The 13,102-nt window shown below is 34.5% G+C and overlaps 2 protein-coding genes across 3 annotated transcripts in view; one reads left to right on the top strand and one right to left on the bottom strand.

The window, feature by feature from the left end:
- ERO1A (endoplasmic reticulum oxidoreductase 1 alpha) overlaps window positions 1-6,372 on the top strand; it is a 43,901-nt gene extending 37,529 nt beyond the window's left edge. The window contains exons 14-16 of the mRNA XM_007097610.3: window positions 4,216-4,302; window positions 4,389-4,522; window positions 6,036-6,372. Of these exons, the coding sequence (XP_007097672.2) occupies window positions 4,216-4,302; window positions 4,389-4,522; window positions 6,036-6,096 (282 nt within the window). The 3' untranslated portion in view covers window positions 6,097-6,372. The remainder of the gene's footprint in view (window positions 1-4,215; window positions 4,303-4,388; window positions 4,523-6,035) is intronic.
- A 3,626-nt stretch (window positions 6,373-9,998) lies between these two features.
- Window positions 9,999-13,102, bottom strand: part of GPR137C (G protein-coupled receptor 137C) — a 65,772-nt gene continuing 62,668 nt past the window's right edge. For both annotated transcript variants that reach the window (XM_007097609.3, XM_042989703.1), the window contains one exon: window positions 9,999-12,756. In XM_007097609.3, coding sequence (XP_007097671.2) covers window positions 12,579-12,756 — 178 coding nt within the window. In that variant the 3' untranslated portion in view covers window positions 9,999-12,578. The remainder of the gene's footprint in view (window positions 12,757-13,102) is intronic.

Raw genomic sequence — 13,102 nt, 5'->3', positions numbered from 1 at the left:
ATTTTTGACCTCCCATCTACCTCCTACTGAAAGCATTCTTGCTAGAAATACATACTTCAGTGCTTATATAACTTCCCAGGCAGCTTCCAGGAACTTAAAAGTGAGGGGGAAGATACTGTAAAAAGACTTTTTTCTACTATTTTCACTGTCATCCTTATTTTTAGTATACTTGCTGTTTTATAGGAGCTTGTTTTGCATCAACTCTTTTTATATTGTGCAGATTAGAAATATTTCTCATAATGTTTTAATTTTATCAAAACTCTGAAATACTCAGTTTTTTTTTTTTTTTTTTTTTCAAGTTTAATGACATCTTTGACTATCCATCAAGGTTCGTCTCAGGATCCATATAAATGCAGTCTCCCAGAGTTCTATCTCCGGCTTGGAGATGTCCAATGTGGATCAGCCCTTGTGACTGTGGGACAGGTTGAGCCAAAGGAGCACTGGCCTTTTGGTTTCAGGACGATATGGACATGCTAAGCCCTAGGGCCTTGGCAGTGGGGTCCGCCCAAGACCTGTTTGGAGGATGGGCCAGATGTAGGGGTGGGGAGCTGGCCTCCTTGCTGGGCCTGGGGAAATGAAGAAACACATCTCCATGCCACATTGGTCTCGCTCCCATTGTGGAAATATTGAACGTACTTTGGTCATGGCTGTAGCCATTCCCTCTCCCTGACTATGTGTCTGACTCTGCCTTCATTGACACTTAGGAGTCATGGAGCTGGCATCCACTCAGTGGGCTCCTAAGGATGGGGGAACACTCATCTTTGATGTCCTATGGAGTTTAATAGGATTTTTTCAGAATTCAGATTTCTGAATTCTTTTATAATAAAGAAGTAAAAAAACAAGAAAATTTGTTAATATCAGAGAGTTTACTTTCTTAAAGTAGTTTATGGTGAACACAATGGATTTGAACAGTCACATTAAGTTTTATTTTTTATAATTAATATAGGGTGTTATATTAGTTTCGGGTATGTATAAATTCATTTTAAAATCTCATCTTGGGCGCCTGGGTGATTCAATCGCTTAAACATCTGAGTTCGGCTCAGGTCATGATCTCATGGTTTGTGAGTTCAAGTCCCACATCAGGTGAGCTCAAGCCCCGCTTGGGGTGAGCCATGCTTCTCTGTCTCTCTCTCTCTCTGCCCTTCATGGGATTCTCTCTTTCACTCTCTCTTTCTCTCCCTCCCTCCCTCTCTCTGCCCCTTGCTCACTTGTGCCCCTTCTCTCTCAAAAAAAATCTCATCTGCTTTATACTCTGTCAATGTATGGTTAGACATAGAAGACTGCATGAAAAAATTGTTTAGTGTTCAACTCAAAATAGAGTAGGATCTCACTTGAAGGCTTTTAAAACATTTAAGGATTGGGTGAGAATTGTGTTTTGGTCAGTTGGTTTCACTGAATATAAATTACGGTATGTAACCACAGCATGTTTGTTCATTCTACCCACTGACTATAATTTTAAGTACTGACCTAAAAGCTGTATACATAAACAAGGAGAATCTATAAGTGATTTAGGTTCTGGTTGTTTTAAGGATCATAAATTCTCCTAATCCGAGATAACTTTGGAATATATTTAGGTTATTGGACATTGATATTTGTGAAGTCACAGATATTTTCTCCTGGTCTGATGTAGTAAATTTCTAGCTTATTAATTTGGTTCTGGCATATTAAATTCACATAAGCAATTGTGCTTTGCTTTAATTTTGCAATGTTATTTTGGCTATTGTAAGCAATCATGCTTACTCTCTGTGTATGCCATACAAAGATTTACTCAAGAGCTGCCATATTCAAGTATTTGAATTAACAAACATAGATCCAGATCCAGATAAATCCAGAATTTAGGTGTCTACAAAAGCAAGCACAGTCTTTTAGAACAGAGGCTTCCAACCTTTCCAACTATGTGAGTCCCTAAAGTCAAAAACTTTAAGCTCTCCCTATAAGACTAGTATTTTTTGTGTCTATAGATTATGACAATATAATTACCAAAAGGCTAAAATACATTTGGTAACACTTTTTAGGTAAAAGTTGTGTTTTATTGATCATAGTATTTATATTCATTTGGAAATTTATAGTGCATACATGAGAGCTATTCTGTATGTAGGCAATGCTTGTCTACATATGGATTTTGTAGGCCCTTGTAATTATTGAGCCCTTCAGAGGTCAGCACTTCATAGGATGGGGACATCTGCTTTAGAGCAATTTTACTATGCTGTTATTGTTAAAAGTGTGATTAAAAAAAATTTTTTTTTAATGTTTTTATTTATTTTTGAGAGAGAGAAAGAGACAGAGTGCAAGCTAGGGAGGGGCAGAGAGAGAGGGAGACACAAAATCCGAAGCAGGCTCCAGGCTCTGAGCTGTGAGCACAGAGCCTGACGTGGGGCTCAAACCCACAAACCGTGTGATCATGACCTCAGCTGAAGTCGGACGCTTAACCGACTGAGCCACCCAGGCGCCCGAAGTGTGATTTTTCTTTAATTCAAGGTTAAAACACAAGTTTAAAGGAAATCTTAAATCACCAAAATTTACTTAGAGTAATATTATTGGGTAAATATTTTTAAAAAGTAGGTTTAAAATTCAGATTACCTCTTACTGAACTCAGTGCAAAAGGTACAGAAACAGATGTAGAATATTGTTAACAAATGGTAATATTATTGACTTGGGCTTTATACTAAATTAATACAAAATTTATATTAATAAAGATACAAGATCTGGGATCCTAGAAAAAAATCTTTTGTACATTACACCTACTTCAAAGTCTCAAGCTGAATAAAGCATCTAGGGAAGAAGTATCCTCAGGATGAATTGTGAATACACTTTGAAAGTGGGTTCCAGTCTTTGCTGATTTATTCCCATTTTAAAGTCATTGGTCCTGTTCTCTTCTGGTTTTGCCCAGTATGTGGTTTGTCACATTTAAAAATAGAGAAGTGCTACACACTCCTCAAATTGTGGGCTGATTGGTACAATGGATATTCAGTCAGAAATGTATGTCAAATTTCCTGCTTAAAGCTTGGGATTCCAGTACAAGTCCAGGACAGAGGAGTCACTTGGCAAACTAATAATTTCCATTGGAGTAAAAGTAGGATGTGTTCTTGGTTTCCTGTCTTTTTTTACTTATTCCTTAAGGACATATACTACTTTTGGATGATCTGGATTAATTTTGTCCTATTATAAACAATGTAATACCATAGTGTTATAGAATATATACCTACATATTAAAAGTATAAAACCAAAAAGGGAACAATAAACATCAAATTCAGAATAATTATAGAGAGTAGGATACAGGACTTTGGAGGCATACATAGAGGTTTCTGTGGTAATTGTGATAGTTTCTTTTAAAGATTGGTGACATATACCTCGATGTTCACTATATTCTGTATATTTCTGTATGATAATATTAATTATAAATATATTTAAAAATAAAAATATGGTAAAATATTATTAACAATAAAATATCTGATTGTTTTACCTAATTAATACCGGAAAGCAAAGCTTTAACTTTTATGAAGCCAGATTTTGAAATTTCTCCCTCCCTCTCTCTCTCTTTCTTTTTTTTTTTTTTTTTAAGCTTATTTATTTATTTATTTTTGAGAGAGAGCAAGAGATAGAAAGGGAGAGAGCTTGAGCGAGGGAAGGGCAGAGAGAGAGGGAAAGAGAGAGAATCCCAGGCAGGGGCTAGAACTCACAAACTGCCAGATCATGATCTGAGCCAAAACCAACAAGAGTCGGATATTAACCAAATGAACCACCCAGGTGCCCCTTTTTTTTCTTTCTTGGTAAATGATGCCATTCTACCCCTGTCCCCCTTCTTCTGATATTTACATATAGTTAATAATCACATAAAGCAAAACATCTCAACTCAGTTACCTTTTTGTATATTTGCAGATAGTTTAGTTTCTGAGTCAGGCAGGCCAGGGGTCTTTGTTTGCTGTTTCCTACACATGGGAGTTTAGGCAACCTAACCTCTCTGAACCTTGTTTTTTTAATTCACGTAGATTATAATAACGTTTACTTTTGGATTTGCGGGGAAGTTAAAATGAAATTGTGTATGTAGATTCTGGTACGCAGGGGTACTCAATGAATGTGGATTTTAATTCTCTTCCCCTTTTTCAATCCCCTTTAGTCCCCTGCACAGTGCTGGACACATAGAAGGCACTCAGAAAACACTTAGTGTTTGATTATATGCTAAATATAAATAAAATCTCGTTAAATTGTTTTCAGGAGGACTTTCGACTGCATTTTAGAAATATTTCAAGAATCATGGATTGTGTTGGTTGTTTTAAGTGTCGACTGTGGGGAAAGCTTCAGGTAAGTAAATCTAGCTCAATCTTATTTTTCATTTATTCTCTACCCAAAGAATTTTCTGACTTTTTTTTTTCTTATTTCTATTATAGATACAGGGTTTGGGGACTGCTCTGAAGATTTTGTTTTCTGAGAAACTGATAGCAAATATGCCAGAAAGTGGGCCCAGCTATGAATTCCATCTAACCCGACAAGAAATAGTATCATTATTTAATGCATTTGGAAGGTTAGTTTGAATGTACTTAAATTGTTTCTGTTAGCCAAGTAAATCTAGTGCAACACATACACTCTCAGATAAAACGGGTAAGGAATATCCTTTTTAGTGAAATTTTTTCACTACAGAATTCTGTGATCTTATGAAATGTAGGCACACACAATCATTAGATGATATTCTTTACTTTCGTCTATTGATTTTTATAATTATGATTAATTTATTGATTAGAATTCAGTATTCACATAAAATTTTACTGAATTTGTGTATATTTTTCTAATTATGTAAAAGTAGTTTTTGTGCTGCCCACATATTTTTTGAAGGTCCTGGAAAAAATCATGTTGTTCAAAATAGGTATATTTTGTGGATATATATACCACAATATACCATATTGTGGATTCACCATTATGTGAAAAGGTTAATAATTCTTTAAAAATAATTTTTATGGGGGCGCCTGGGTGGCACAGTCGGTTAAGCGTCCGACTTCAGCCAGGTCACGATCTCGCGGTCCGTGAGTTCGAGCCCAGCGTCAGGCTCTGGGCTGATGGCTCGGAGCCTGGAGCCTGTTTCCGATTCTGTGTCTCCCTCTGTCTCTGCCCCTTCCCCGTTCATGCTCTGTCTCTCTCTGTCCCCAAAATAAATAAAAAACGTTGAAAAAAATTTAAAAAAAAAAAAATAATTTTTATAAAATGATTGGAAGATAAACTTGAAATAAGGAACTTACATTATACTTTATACATTATAATGTATACATTATACATCTATACTTTATGTATAGATGCATTTCCTGCTGACTACTGTTTGTAGAGAATGCAGAGATTTATACAAACAACATTTTCTAAGGATGACATTTCTTCACTTTAAAAAAAATATGATTTAATATTTTGGGTTTGAAATAATTGACCTTCAAAATTATTCTCTAGTACACAGAAACTTAACGTTTTAGTTCATTGAGAATTATGGTACTTTTTTCATGGTGGAGAGCAGAATAAAATACACTTCAAAATAATAATCAAACTTTCATAAAAAGTAGTGAAAACAATTTGGTCATATATTTACTATTGTCACTCTTTGTAGTCCAAAAGCTTTGATTCTTTGTGTATTTACTAAATATGGAATATTGATGAGTTTCACTATTCATATACTTATGCATATTTAAACTACATATTTTAATGCTTATGTAATTTATACTTATGTACTTTAAATGCTAAGCATGTGACTATACTTATGAATACTTTAAATATCTAAGTATTTTAGTGTTTATGTGCTTTATAAATCTGTATTTTAAACCTTTAATACTAAGTTTTCAATACTTAAAAATAACTAATTTCAGGGCAATATTATCTTAGTTCTACCACATCAAATTAAGAACTCAAGTACGTCAAAATTGACTACGTGGTTTATACATCTTTAAATTTACTGAAATAAATTACTTGAAAATTTTTCTGTGCTCTAAAAAATGCAGAGTTGAATAACAGAAAAGATATCTATGATCGTTTCTGAGTGAAATTTTTTTGTTTGTTTACAGAATTTCCACAAGTGTGAAAGAATTAGAAAACTTCAGGAATTTGTTACAAAATATTCATTAAAGAAAACAGAAAACAAGTTGAAATGTGCCTGTTTCTGGACTATGAAGGCCAAAGAGTGGAATTTCATTCAGAGGCATATGAGCAATGACATTCTTAAGCCAAACATTTTATATAAAGCTGCTTTTGTAAAAGGAGAATTATATTGTTTTAAGTAGACAATTTTTTTTAATTGTGTTAAGTCTGTGTACAATATTATTGTGAGTAAAAGTAATACTTTGTTGATGTGGTAAAAATTTTAAAGTTTAACATTGAATAAAATGAGGATTATCAAATTCATATATGTTAAAACTAAGTAAATGTTGTAAGTCTCTCAAGAATTTTGTGTTAAGAAGATGTAATATAAATAAAGCTATGGTCGGTGTGTTGACCGCTTTATAGGAAAATGCTGAGGAGGCTCATGAATAATCCATAATTAACAGCCTAAAATTTTTCAGTACATTGAGGGTTACCAGCTTTAGTGAAAAAAAAAAAAATACAGAATGCCCAGTTAAATTTGACTTTCAGGTAAAAAATGAATAATGTTTTAAGGTAAGCTTGCTTTAGGCAATATTTGAGACATACTTACACCAAAAATTATTTCCTGTTTAAAATTCAGATTTAACTGGGAATCCTGTGTTTTATCTGGCAACCCAAAAAGTACATTGGTATGAAGTAAATCTGTTTTAGAATTATATTGCTATTTTGATTGGCTCGTTTTGGTGTCTAGAAAGGTATAATACCAACTCAAAGACTTAAGGGATTTCTAAACATTGTGAAAAGTTGAATAGATTTATATATTTATTCTCCTAATACTTTACCTAGTGCTGAATAAAATTTGGGGGAAACTCTTTATTTTTATATGATTTCAAATTTACAGAAAAGTTTCCAGGATAGTACAAAGAACTCTTTTACCCAGATTCACGAATCGTTCACACTTGCTTCATCTTTCATGCTCTCTCTGTATATATACAGACATATACTGTTTTTTCCTAAATCATTTGCAAGTCCGTTTCAGGCATCATGCCCTTTGAGCCTTATAAATACTTCAGTGTGTAATACTGAATAATTTTTTTAAATGATTTTTTCAGGAAAAAATAAAAGTGGAACTATCATACGGTAAGCCTGAGAATAAGGAATCATTTTGAGTTCCACTGTAAAGTTCTTTTTGAGTTTGTTGCCCTTTTAATGCCTGATATGTATAGTCATAGGGCGTATAATTTTTTTTGTATGTGAGGTTCATTTCCTTTTTCTCCCTAAAACTTAACCAATTTCGGGAGCTTTTCATTAGTGGCAGTCCTTCAATGATAAAAATATTTGAAGAAGTATAAGAATTTTGATCACATGGTAATTGTGAATGAAAAAAACTATACCTCAAAAGGATGTGCCCTCTATGCGTTTTAGCAGGTATATCATGTTGAGATGTCACATTATTAATAAAGCAGGATTTATTTATATAATGGTTTAGAAATATCATTTTATACTGCTGTATACTTTTTCTTTTCTGTGCCCTTTCTAAAGCCTGGCGTAGTGCCAAGCACGTAGTAAGCACATAGTGGGTGCCCAATACATATTTGTTGAATGAATGTATGAATTTGTATTCAGTATATTTTAAATGAATAATCACAGAGCTAAGTTTAACAATATGTCATATTTTCTTCCCACCCCTCATTTGAATAAGGCAGGAAAAGAAAGACATTTACTAATTAAGTCAATATTCTTGGAGACTCAAAGGAGTATGGAGTAAGTGCCATGTGTAAAAGTTTAAAGGACATTTGTAGTATCTGAACATGTGGAAGATGGGTTTAAATGGTAATTTTGTCTGTATGCTGCTCAAACTTTCATGTCCTGCCCCTGCCCTCTTTTAAAGTCAGTTGTTTTGAAAGAGTATTCCCATCATCGCTTTGTCACCTCCCACTTGCTCCATAACCAAAATCTTGCTTTTGGCTCTGTTGTTCCTAACAATTGCTTCTTTTGAAGTCAAAAATTCAAATTATAAATTCACAGTTCAGTTCACAAGCCATTTGACTTTTGTTTTCCTGCATTTGACACTGTTGGCAGTCCCAGGGTTCCTTTTCTCCCCCAGGGTTTCTTATATTTCACTCCTGGATACTTCCCTTTGTAGCTTCTTTTGATTAATGCCTTAAATGTTATTCCTCTGACTTTCATTCTTGCCCTTAATCACCACCACTTTTCACTCTTGAGTAATTCTGATTCAATGATTTCTAAATCCTGATTATTAGTCCACACCTGTCAATCCATCTGTTTACTACATGTCTTTACTGTTGTTCCACAGATGCTTGTATATCTTAATCACTCTCCTCCCAAATCGATTCTTATGCCCGTGTTCCTTACTCTGGCTAATTTCAGAACCATCATCATCTTAATTCTCTAGGCTCACTCCTCTCCATCTTCCCCTGTCCAGTCGGTGTCTAAGCGCTGTGGAGTTTATCTCCATTTCTCTGTCTTTCCCTTTTGTTTGCTCTAACCTAGAGCACTACACTAACCTGTCTCCTTATTCTCAGCCTGTCTCCCCTCGTGTGCCCCACCATGCTGCTACAGCAGGCTTTCTAGAAGCACTCTAACAAGGTCCTCTGATGTGTCTCCAGTGCCACCCCAGCCCCCATGCTCTGATAAAACACTTAATTCTTCAAATGTGCCAGGATCAGGCCTCCACACCTTGATGCGTGCTGTTCTTTTTGCATCAGGTGCTCTAGCCATCCTTCCCCACCTGGAAAATTCCCGTGTCTCCCTGGAGGCCAGCAGAGAGCCCGTCTCTGTGAAATCGTCCTTATTTCACCCAAGGAGGATCGTCTAATTTCCTCTTAAATGTCACCACTGTAATTACAACCTACCTCTACTGTGTCACTTATTGTACTGTATTTTTTTTAAGCCTCCTTTACTAGAATGTGAGCTCCTTAAGGGCAGGAAAAGGAACTTTATCCATTTTTGCATCTCCATAGCATAGTTTTTGGCATATGAACCCTTAATAAATGTTTGTTGAATAAATTGCTTTTAAAATGACTTTATTGCATTAGAGGTCATACCTTCACTCCAAATATTCTTTACAACAAGAGTTAATAGATTCCCAAGGATTTGTGGACTTCAGGGGGGGTGGCCAGTAAATCTCCTGAAATTGCATTCAAAATTTGGTGTGGTTTTGGCAAATTATAAAGGGATTCTATTATGGAAAAAATAGTAAGAACTCTTCTTTTAGGGGGAAAAGGCAACATCACTGAAGAATTTCTCAAGTAATCAATGACTAGCTGCCCAAGATTACAGGCTAGATAAATTTATTCCTGTTTAAAATTCAAAGAGAAAGAGGTGTTGGAAGTCATGTCATACAAAAAATTTTTTTTAAGCATTGTACTTTTTTAAAAATTAGTTTTGTTGATGTTTATTTTTGAGAAAGACAACGTGAGTGGGGTAGGGGCAGAAAGAGAGGGAGACAGAATCTGAAGCAGGCTCCAGGCTCGGAGCTGTCAGCACAGAACCCCACACAGGGCTCCAACTCACAAACTGTGAGATCATGACCTGAGCTGAAGTTGGATGCTTAACCGACCGAGCCACCTAGGCGCCCCTTACAAAGATTTTTCTTAAATATTTGAATAAACATACTATCACAATCATATTGCTATTTTTAAATAAAGTGTGTGCCAGTTCATGTCAAATTAGTGTACAATATTAAGAGACACGATGTCCAGATATAAATATAAGCTCACGAAAAGCAAACTTCATCTGTAATTCCTGATATTTTTCTCTTTTCTTTGGTAGCACCAGGGTTCTTATGCTTGTATGACAGAAGTCAGTGTCGTCAGTTGAGACATTTAAGAAAACCAGACCTCCAAATAAAAGCACAAACACTTTTATTTTTAACAGTAGTGTTTTGTTACAATTTAGTGAAACAAATAAATACATTCATTGGCCACAGCTATACTTTCACAACCAGTTTGAGACTGATTGTATAGCTGAGAAACACTGTTAAACAATAAAAAAGGCAGCTATGCATAAAAAAGCCACTTTAGCTATAAATTACATCTTTCATAAAACTACAACCAGCTACACTGAGTGGTAAGAGTTTCAAAATTAATGACCACCCAAATGAAACAATAAAAACAAGTACTGCTAATCACTGTAGAATTACACACTTAAGCAATGAAATTCACTGTTCTAATTAATGAACCAAAAAGGAAGGTTTGAAATTGTCATCATGTGCTTCAGTGCAGGATGAGCAGGGAATCGGTAGCCCTTTGATTTCATAAACAGCTCCTTCTTTCGAGACCAAACTTAAAGTGCTCCTAGTGCTTTGGAATTTTTAAGCAAAAATTGGGCCAGAAGCTTATCTTTCTTTGTCTTTGGTGATGTATTGTGGGAGATGTGTACGAGGGGACAAATGCAAGAATTCAGGTACCCTAAGTCAGTGATAAGAATAAATCTACAAATCTGAAATTTGGAAGAATCAACTAATGCCACTGAAAGAACCAAGATATTTTATCTGGATTTTTTTTTTAAAGTAATCTTTGCTTATCTGGTCAAATAGGAACACTATGTAGGGAGGCCTTAGAAAAAAATTTATCTTATTTACTTGGAACCTCAAGGATTAAAAGAGATAACACATCTTTTCAGATAGTTCTAGGTAATTAGATACTCAACATTATTAGGAAAATAAATACTTGGCATTCTGAATAGAAATCTAAGAACTGAAGTTGTCATCAAAATATACCCGGTTAAGTGTATGTTATGTTGTCATGTAAATACCAAGGTTAACTTCTGTACTATAAATTTTTAAGTAATTTGGTTACAATCAGAGAATTTAAAACAGACCCAAGGTAACATTTGTCACTATAGGCTTATGCTTCTGATTGAGTTCAAAGTCATTTTGTATGATAAAAAGAAGAAATTTCTTTGGCTGTATACCAGCCTCCCAAAAGATCAAAAGCATTAAAAATTTCATTTATTCCTGTTATACTCTTATGAAATCACCGAATAAGCAATTATTAAAACCCTGAAAGGTATTTTAAATGATAGTAGAAATAAAACATAACTTTCTAGTCAAAAGACAGAACAGGACAGTTGTATTAGTTGCAGTTCTGAAGAAATAGATCAGCAGACAACTGTATGTAGCCAGTTATCTTTAAGCACAATTGTGACAACTTCCCAATGTTGCCCGTTCCCTTGGCATCTTGAGGTATTCAGCATCTACTTCTTTCCATATAGATACTGGTAGAAAGTGCATTTTAAAATCCTTTATTACCTTAGCCTACCATATATATATATTTTTAGATTTGGGATAGGACATTCAAGACAGTTTTAATATAATTCTAGAAGTATTCCAATATTGTTAAACACTGGTTTTGTACTTACCTAGTTAGTACATCAGTTTTCTTATTTAGTCTAGTGCTGGAATTAATTTGAATTAAATTTAATCTGGCTTTGCCCATATACAAGATATAAAAATGGGAAAACTAAAGGAGGAATTATATGTCTTACAAAGTATTGCACTTGAGTTTACTGCAATAATGTATCATGACTTAATTTACCTGAGGACAATCCTGATTCAATAGGTACAATCAGCTGTATCTTGTTCAGCCAAATCAGATGCTTTTGAAAATGTATTCATGTTTTAACTTAGAATTGTACATTTTATGAATAATTCTTAAATGCATCTGTAAATGTGTTTAGTCCCAAGAAGTTTCTACCCAAATCTCCCTATGCAAAAATCACTATTGCTTTCTTGAAGAGCCATGCTTAAACTACTATAATATATCTTAATCATACAAAATGATCACTTGACCAATTCTACTCAAAGTAGCCACATCATTTTCACCGGTATACTTTCTTCTTGAAGAAATGACTGTGGCTTTCCAAAGAACACTGCTGGTCATCATTGTAAAGGATTACTCTGTCGTTTAAAAAAAATGATGGAATAATTTTGGTTGGTATTTTACAATCATGCTTAAAAGAACTATCTTCAGTGATCACATATTTTTAAGTAGATTTTTAAAAAGAATGGTACGTTGTTATACCTTAATCCTGCACACTGTTCACACTGTAAAATTTTTATTGGGTAAGAATTCCACATAGAATATACCACTGAATATACAGGCTTTGATTTTCATGGGGAAATTGCCTCCTAATTATGTGTACAATATAATATCCTAGTGTGAACCCTAGAGTGTGACTTTGGGGACTGCAGTGTACTCTTTCAGAACAAAGATAAAAGTGCAAATATGCAAATATGCATTTGATGTTCCAAAGTCAGGATGTTTGCAGCCATCAAGTGCCTTAAGATCTAATCCTTCTTTTCTCCCACTCCAAACTTCCCATTTTACTTCATTTTGCTATGAAGAAGTCAAAAGTAACAGGTGTGTTCTCTGCTGAACCACATTTCCAGGCTGTGTTTTCAGGTGCAACAGATAATGGAATGTTTATGTAGATGGCATTTAAACACATCGAATATACACGTTCATGAGAAACAATGGAAGAATCACGGCTCGGTAATGCTGTCAGTTTTGTGGTGTTACATACAAGCTATGGTGATTGCTCATATCTAAATTGCTACAAGTAAAGAGCAAAGGAGCAGTGTCTGTCATAGGTCCATTCAGGTGGGGAGAGACTGTATAGCTGTTGCTGCCACACCCAGTCATGGTGCCATACCAGCCCAAACCTTGCGAATTTGATAAACTGCAACAAGAAAAGGCAAAAAAGTGATAGGAGTGTGATCAGGATGTAAGTCACATTGGCATTTTTAGTGTTCAATGAATTTCATAATACAGTATTCAAATATTGAGTATATTCTTTGCCAAGTAATATGATGGCTTTCTACAAAATGTAATGACTTTTACCTAATATCCTTGATTTTATATCACATATTACAAAAGAATAAATACGTCAGAATTAGAACTTGATTATCAGATGATAATATAGTGCTGTTTATTATGGACTAGGCTCTTGTAAGACATGCTTCTGTGTATATACATGAAGTAATGTATACACACACATACCTTATTTAATTTTTACAACAATCCTA

This window comes from Panthera tigris, chromosome B3 (genome assembly GCF_018350195.1).
Source record: "Panthera tigris isolate Pti1 chromosome B3, P.tigris_Pti1_mat1.1, whole genome shotgun sequence".
Taxonomy (NCBI): domain Eukaryota; kingdom Metazoa; phylum Chordata; class Mammalia; order Carnivora; family Felidae; genus Panthera; species Panthera tigris.
The sequence above is the reverse complement of the archived record's forward strand: the minus strand, read 5'-3'. Positions and strand labels throughout refer to the sequence as shown.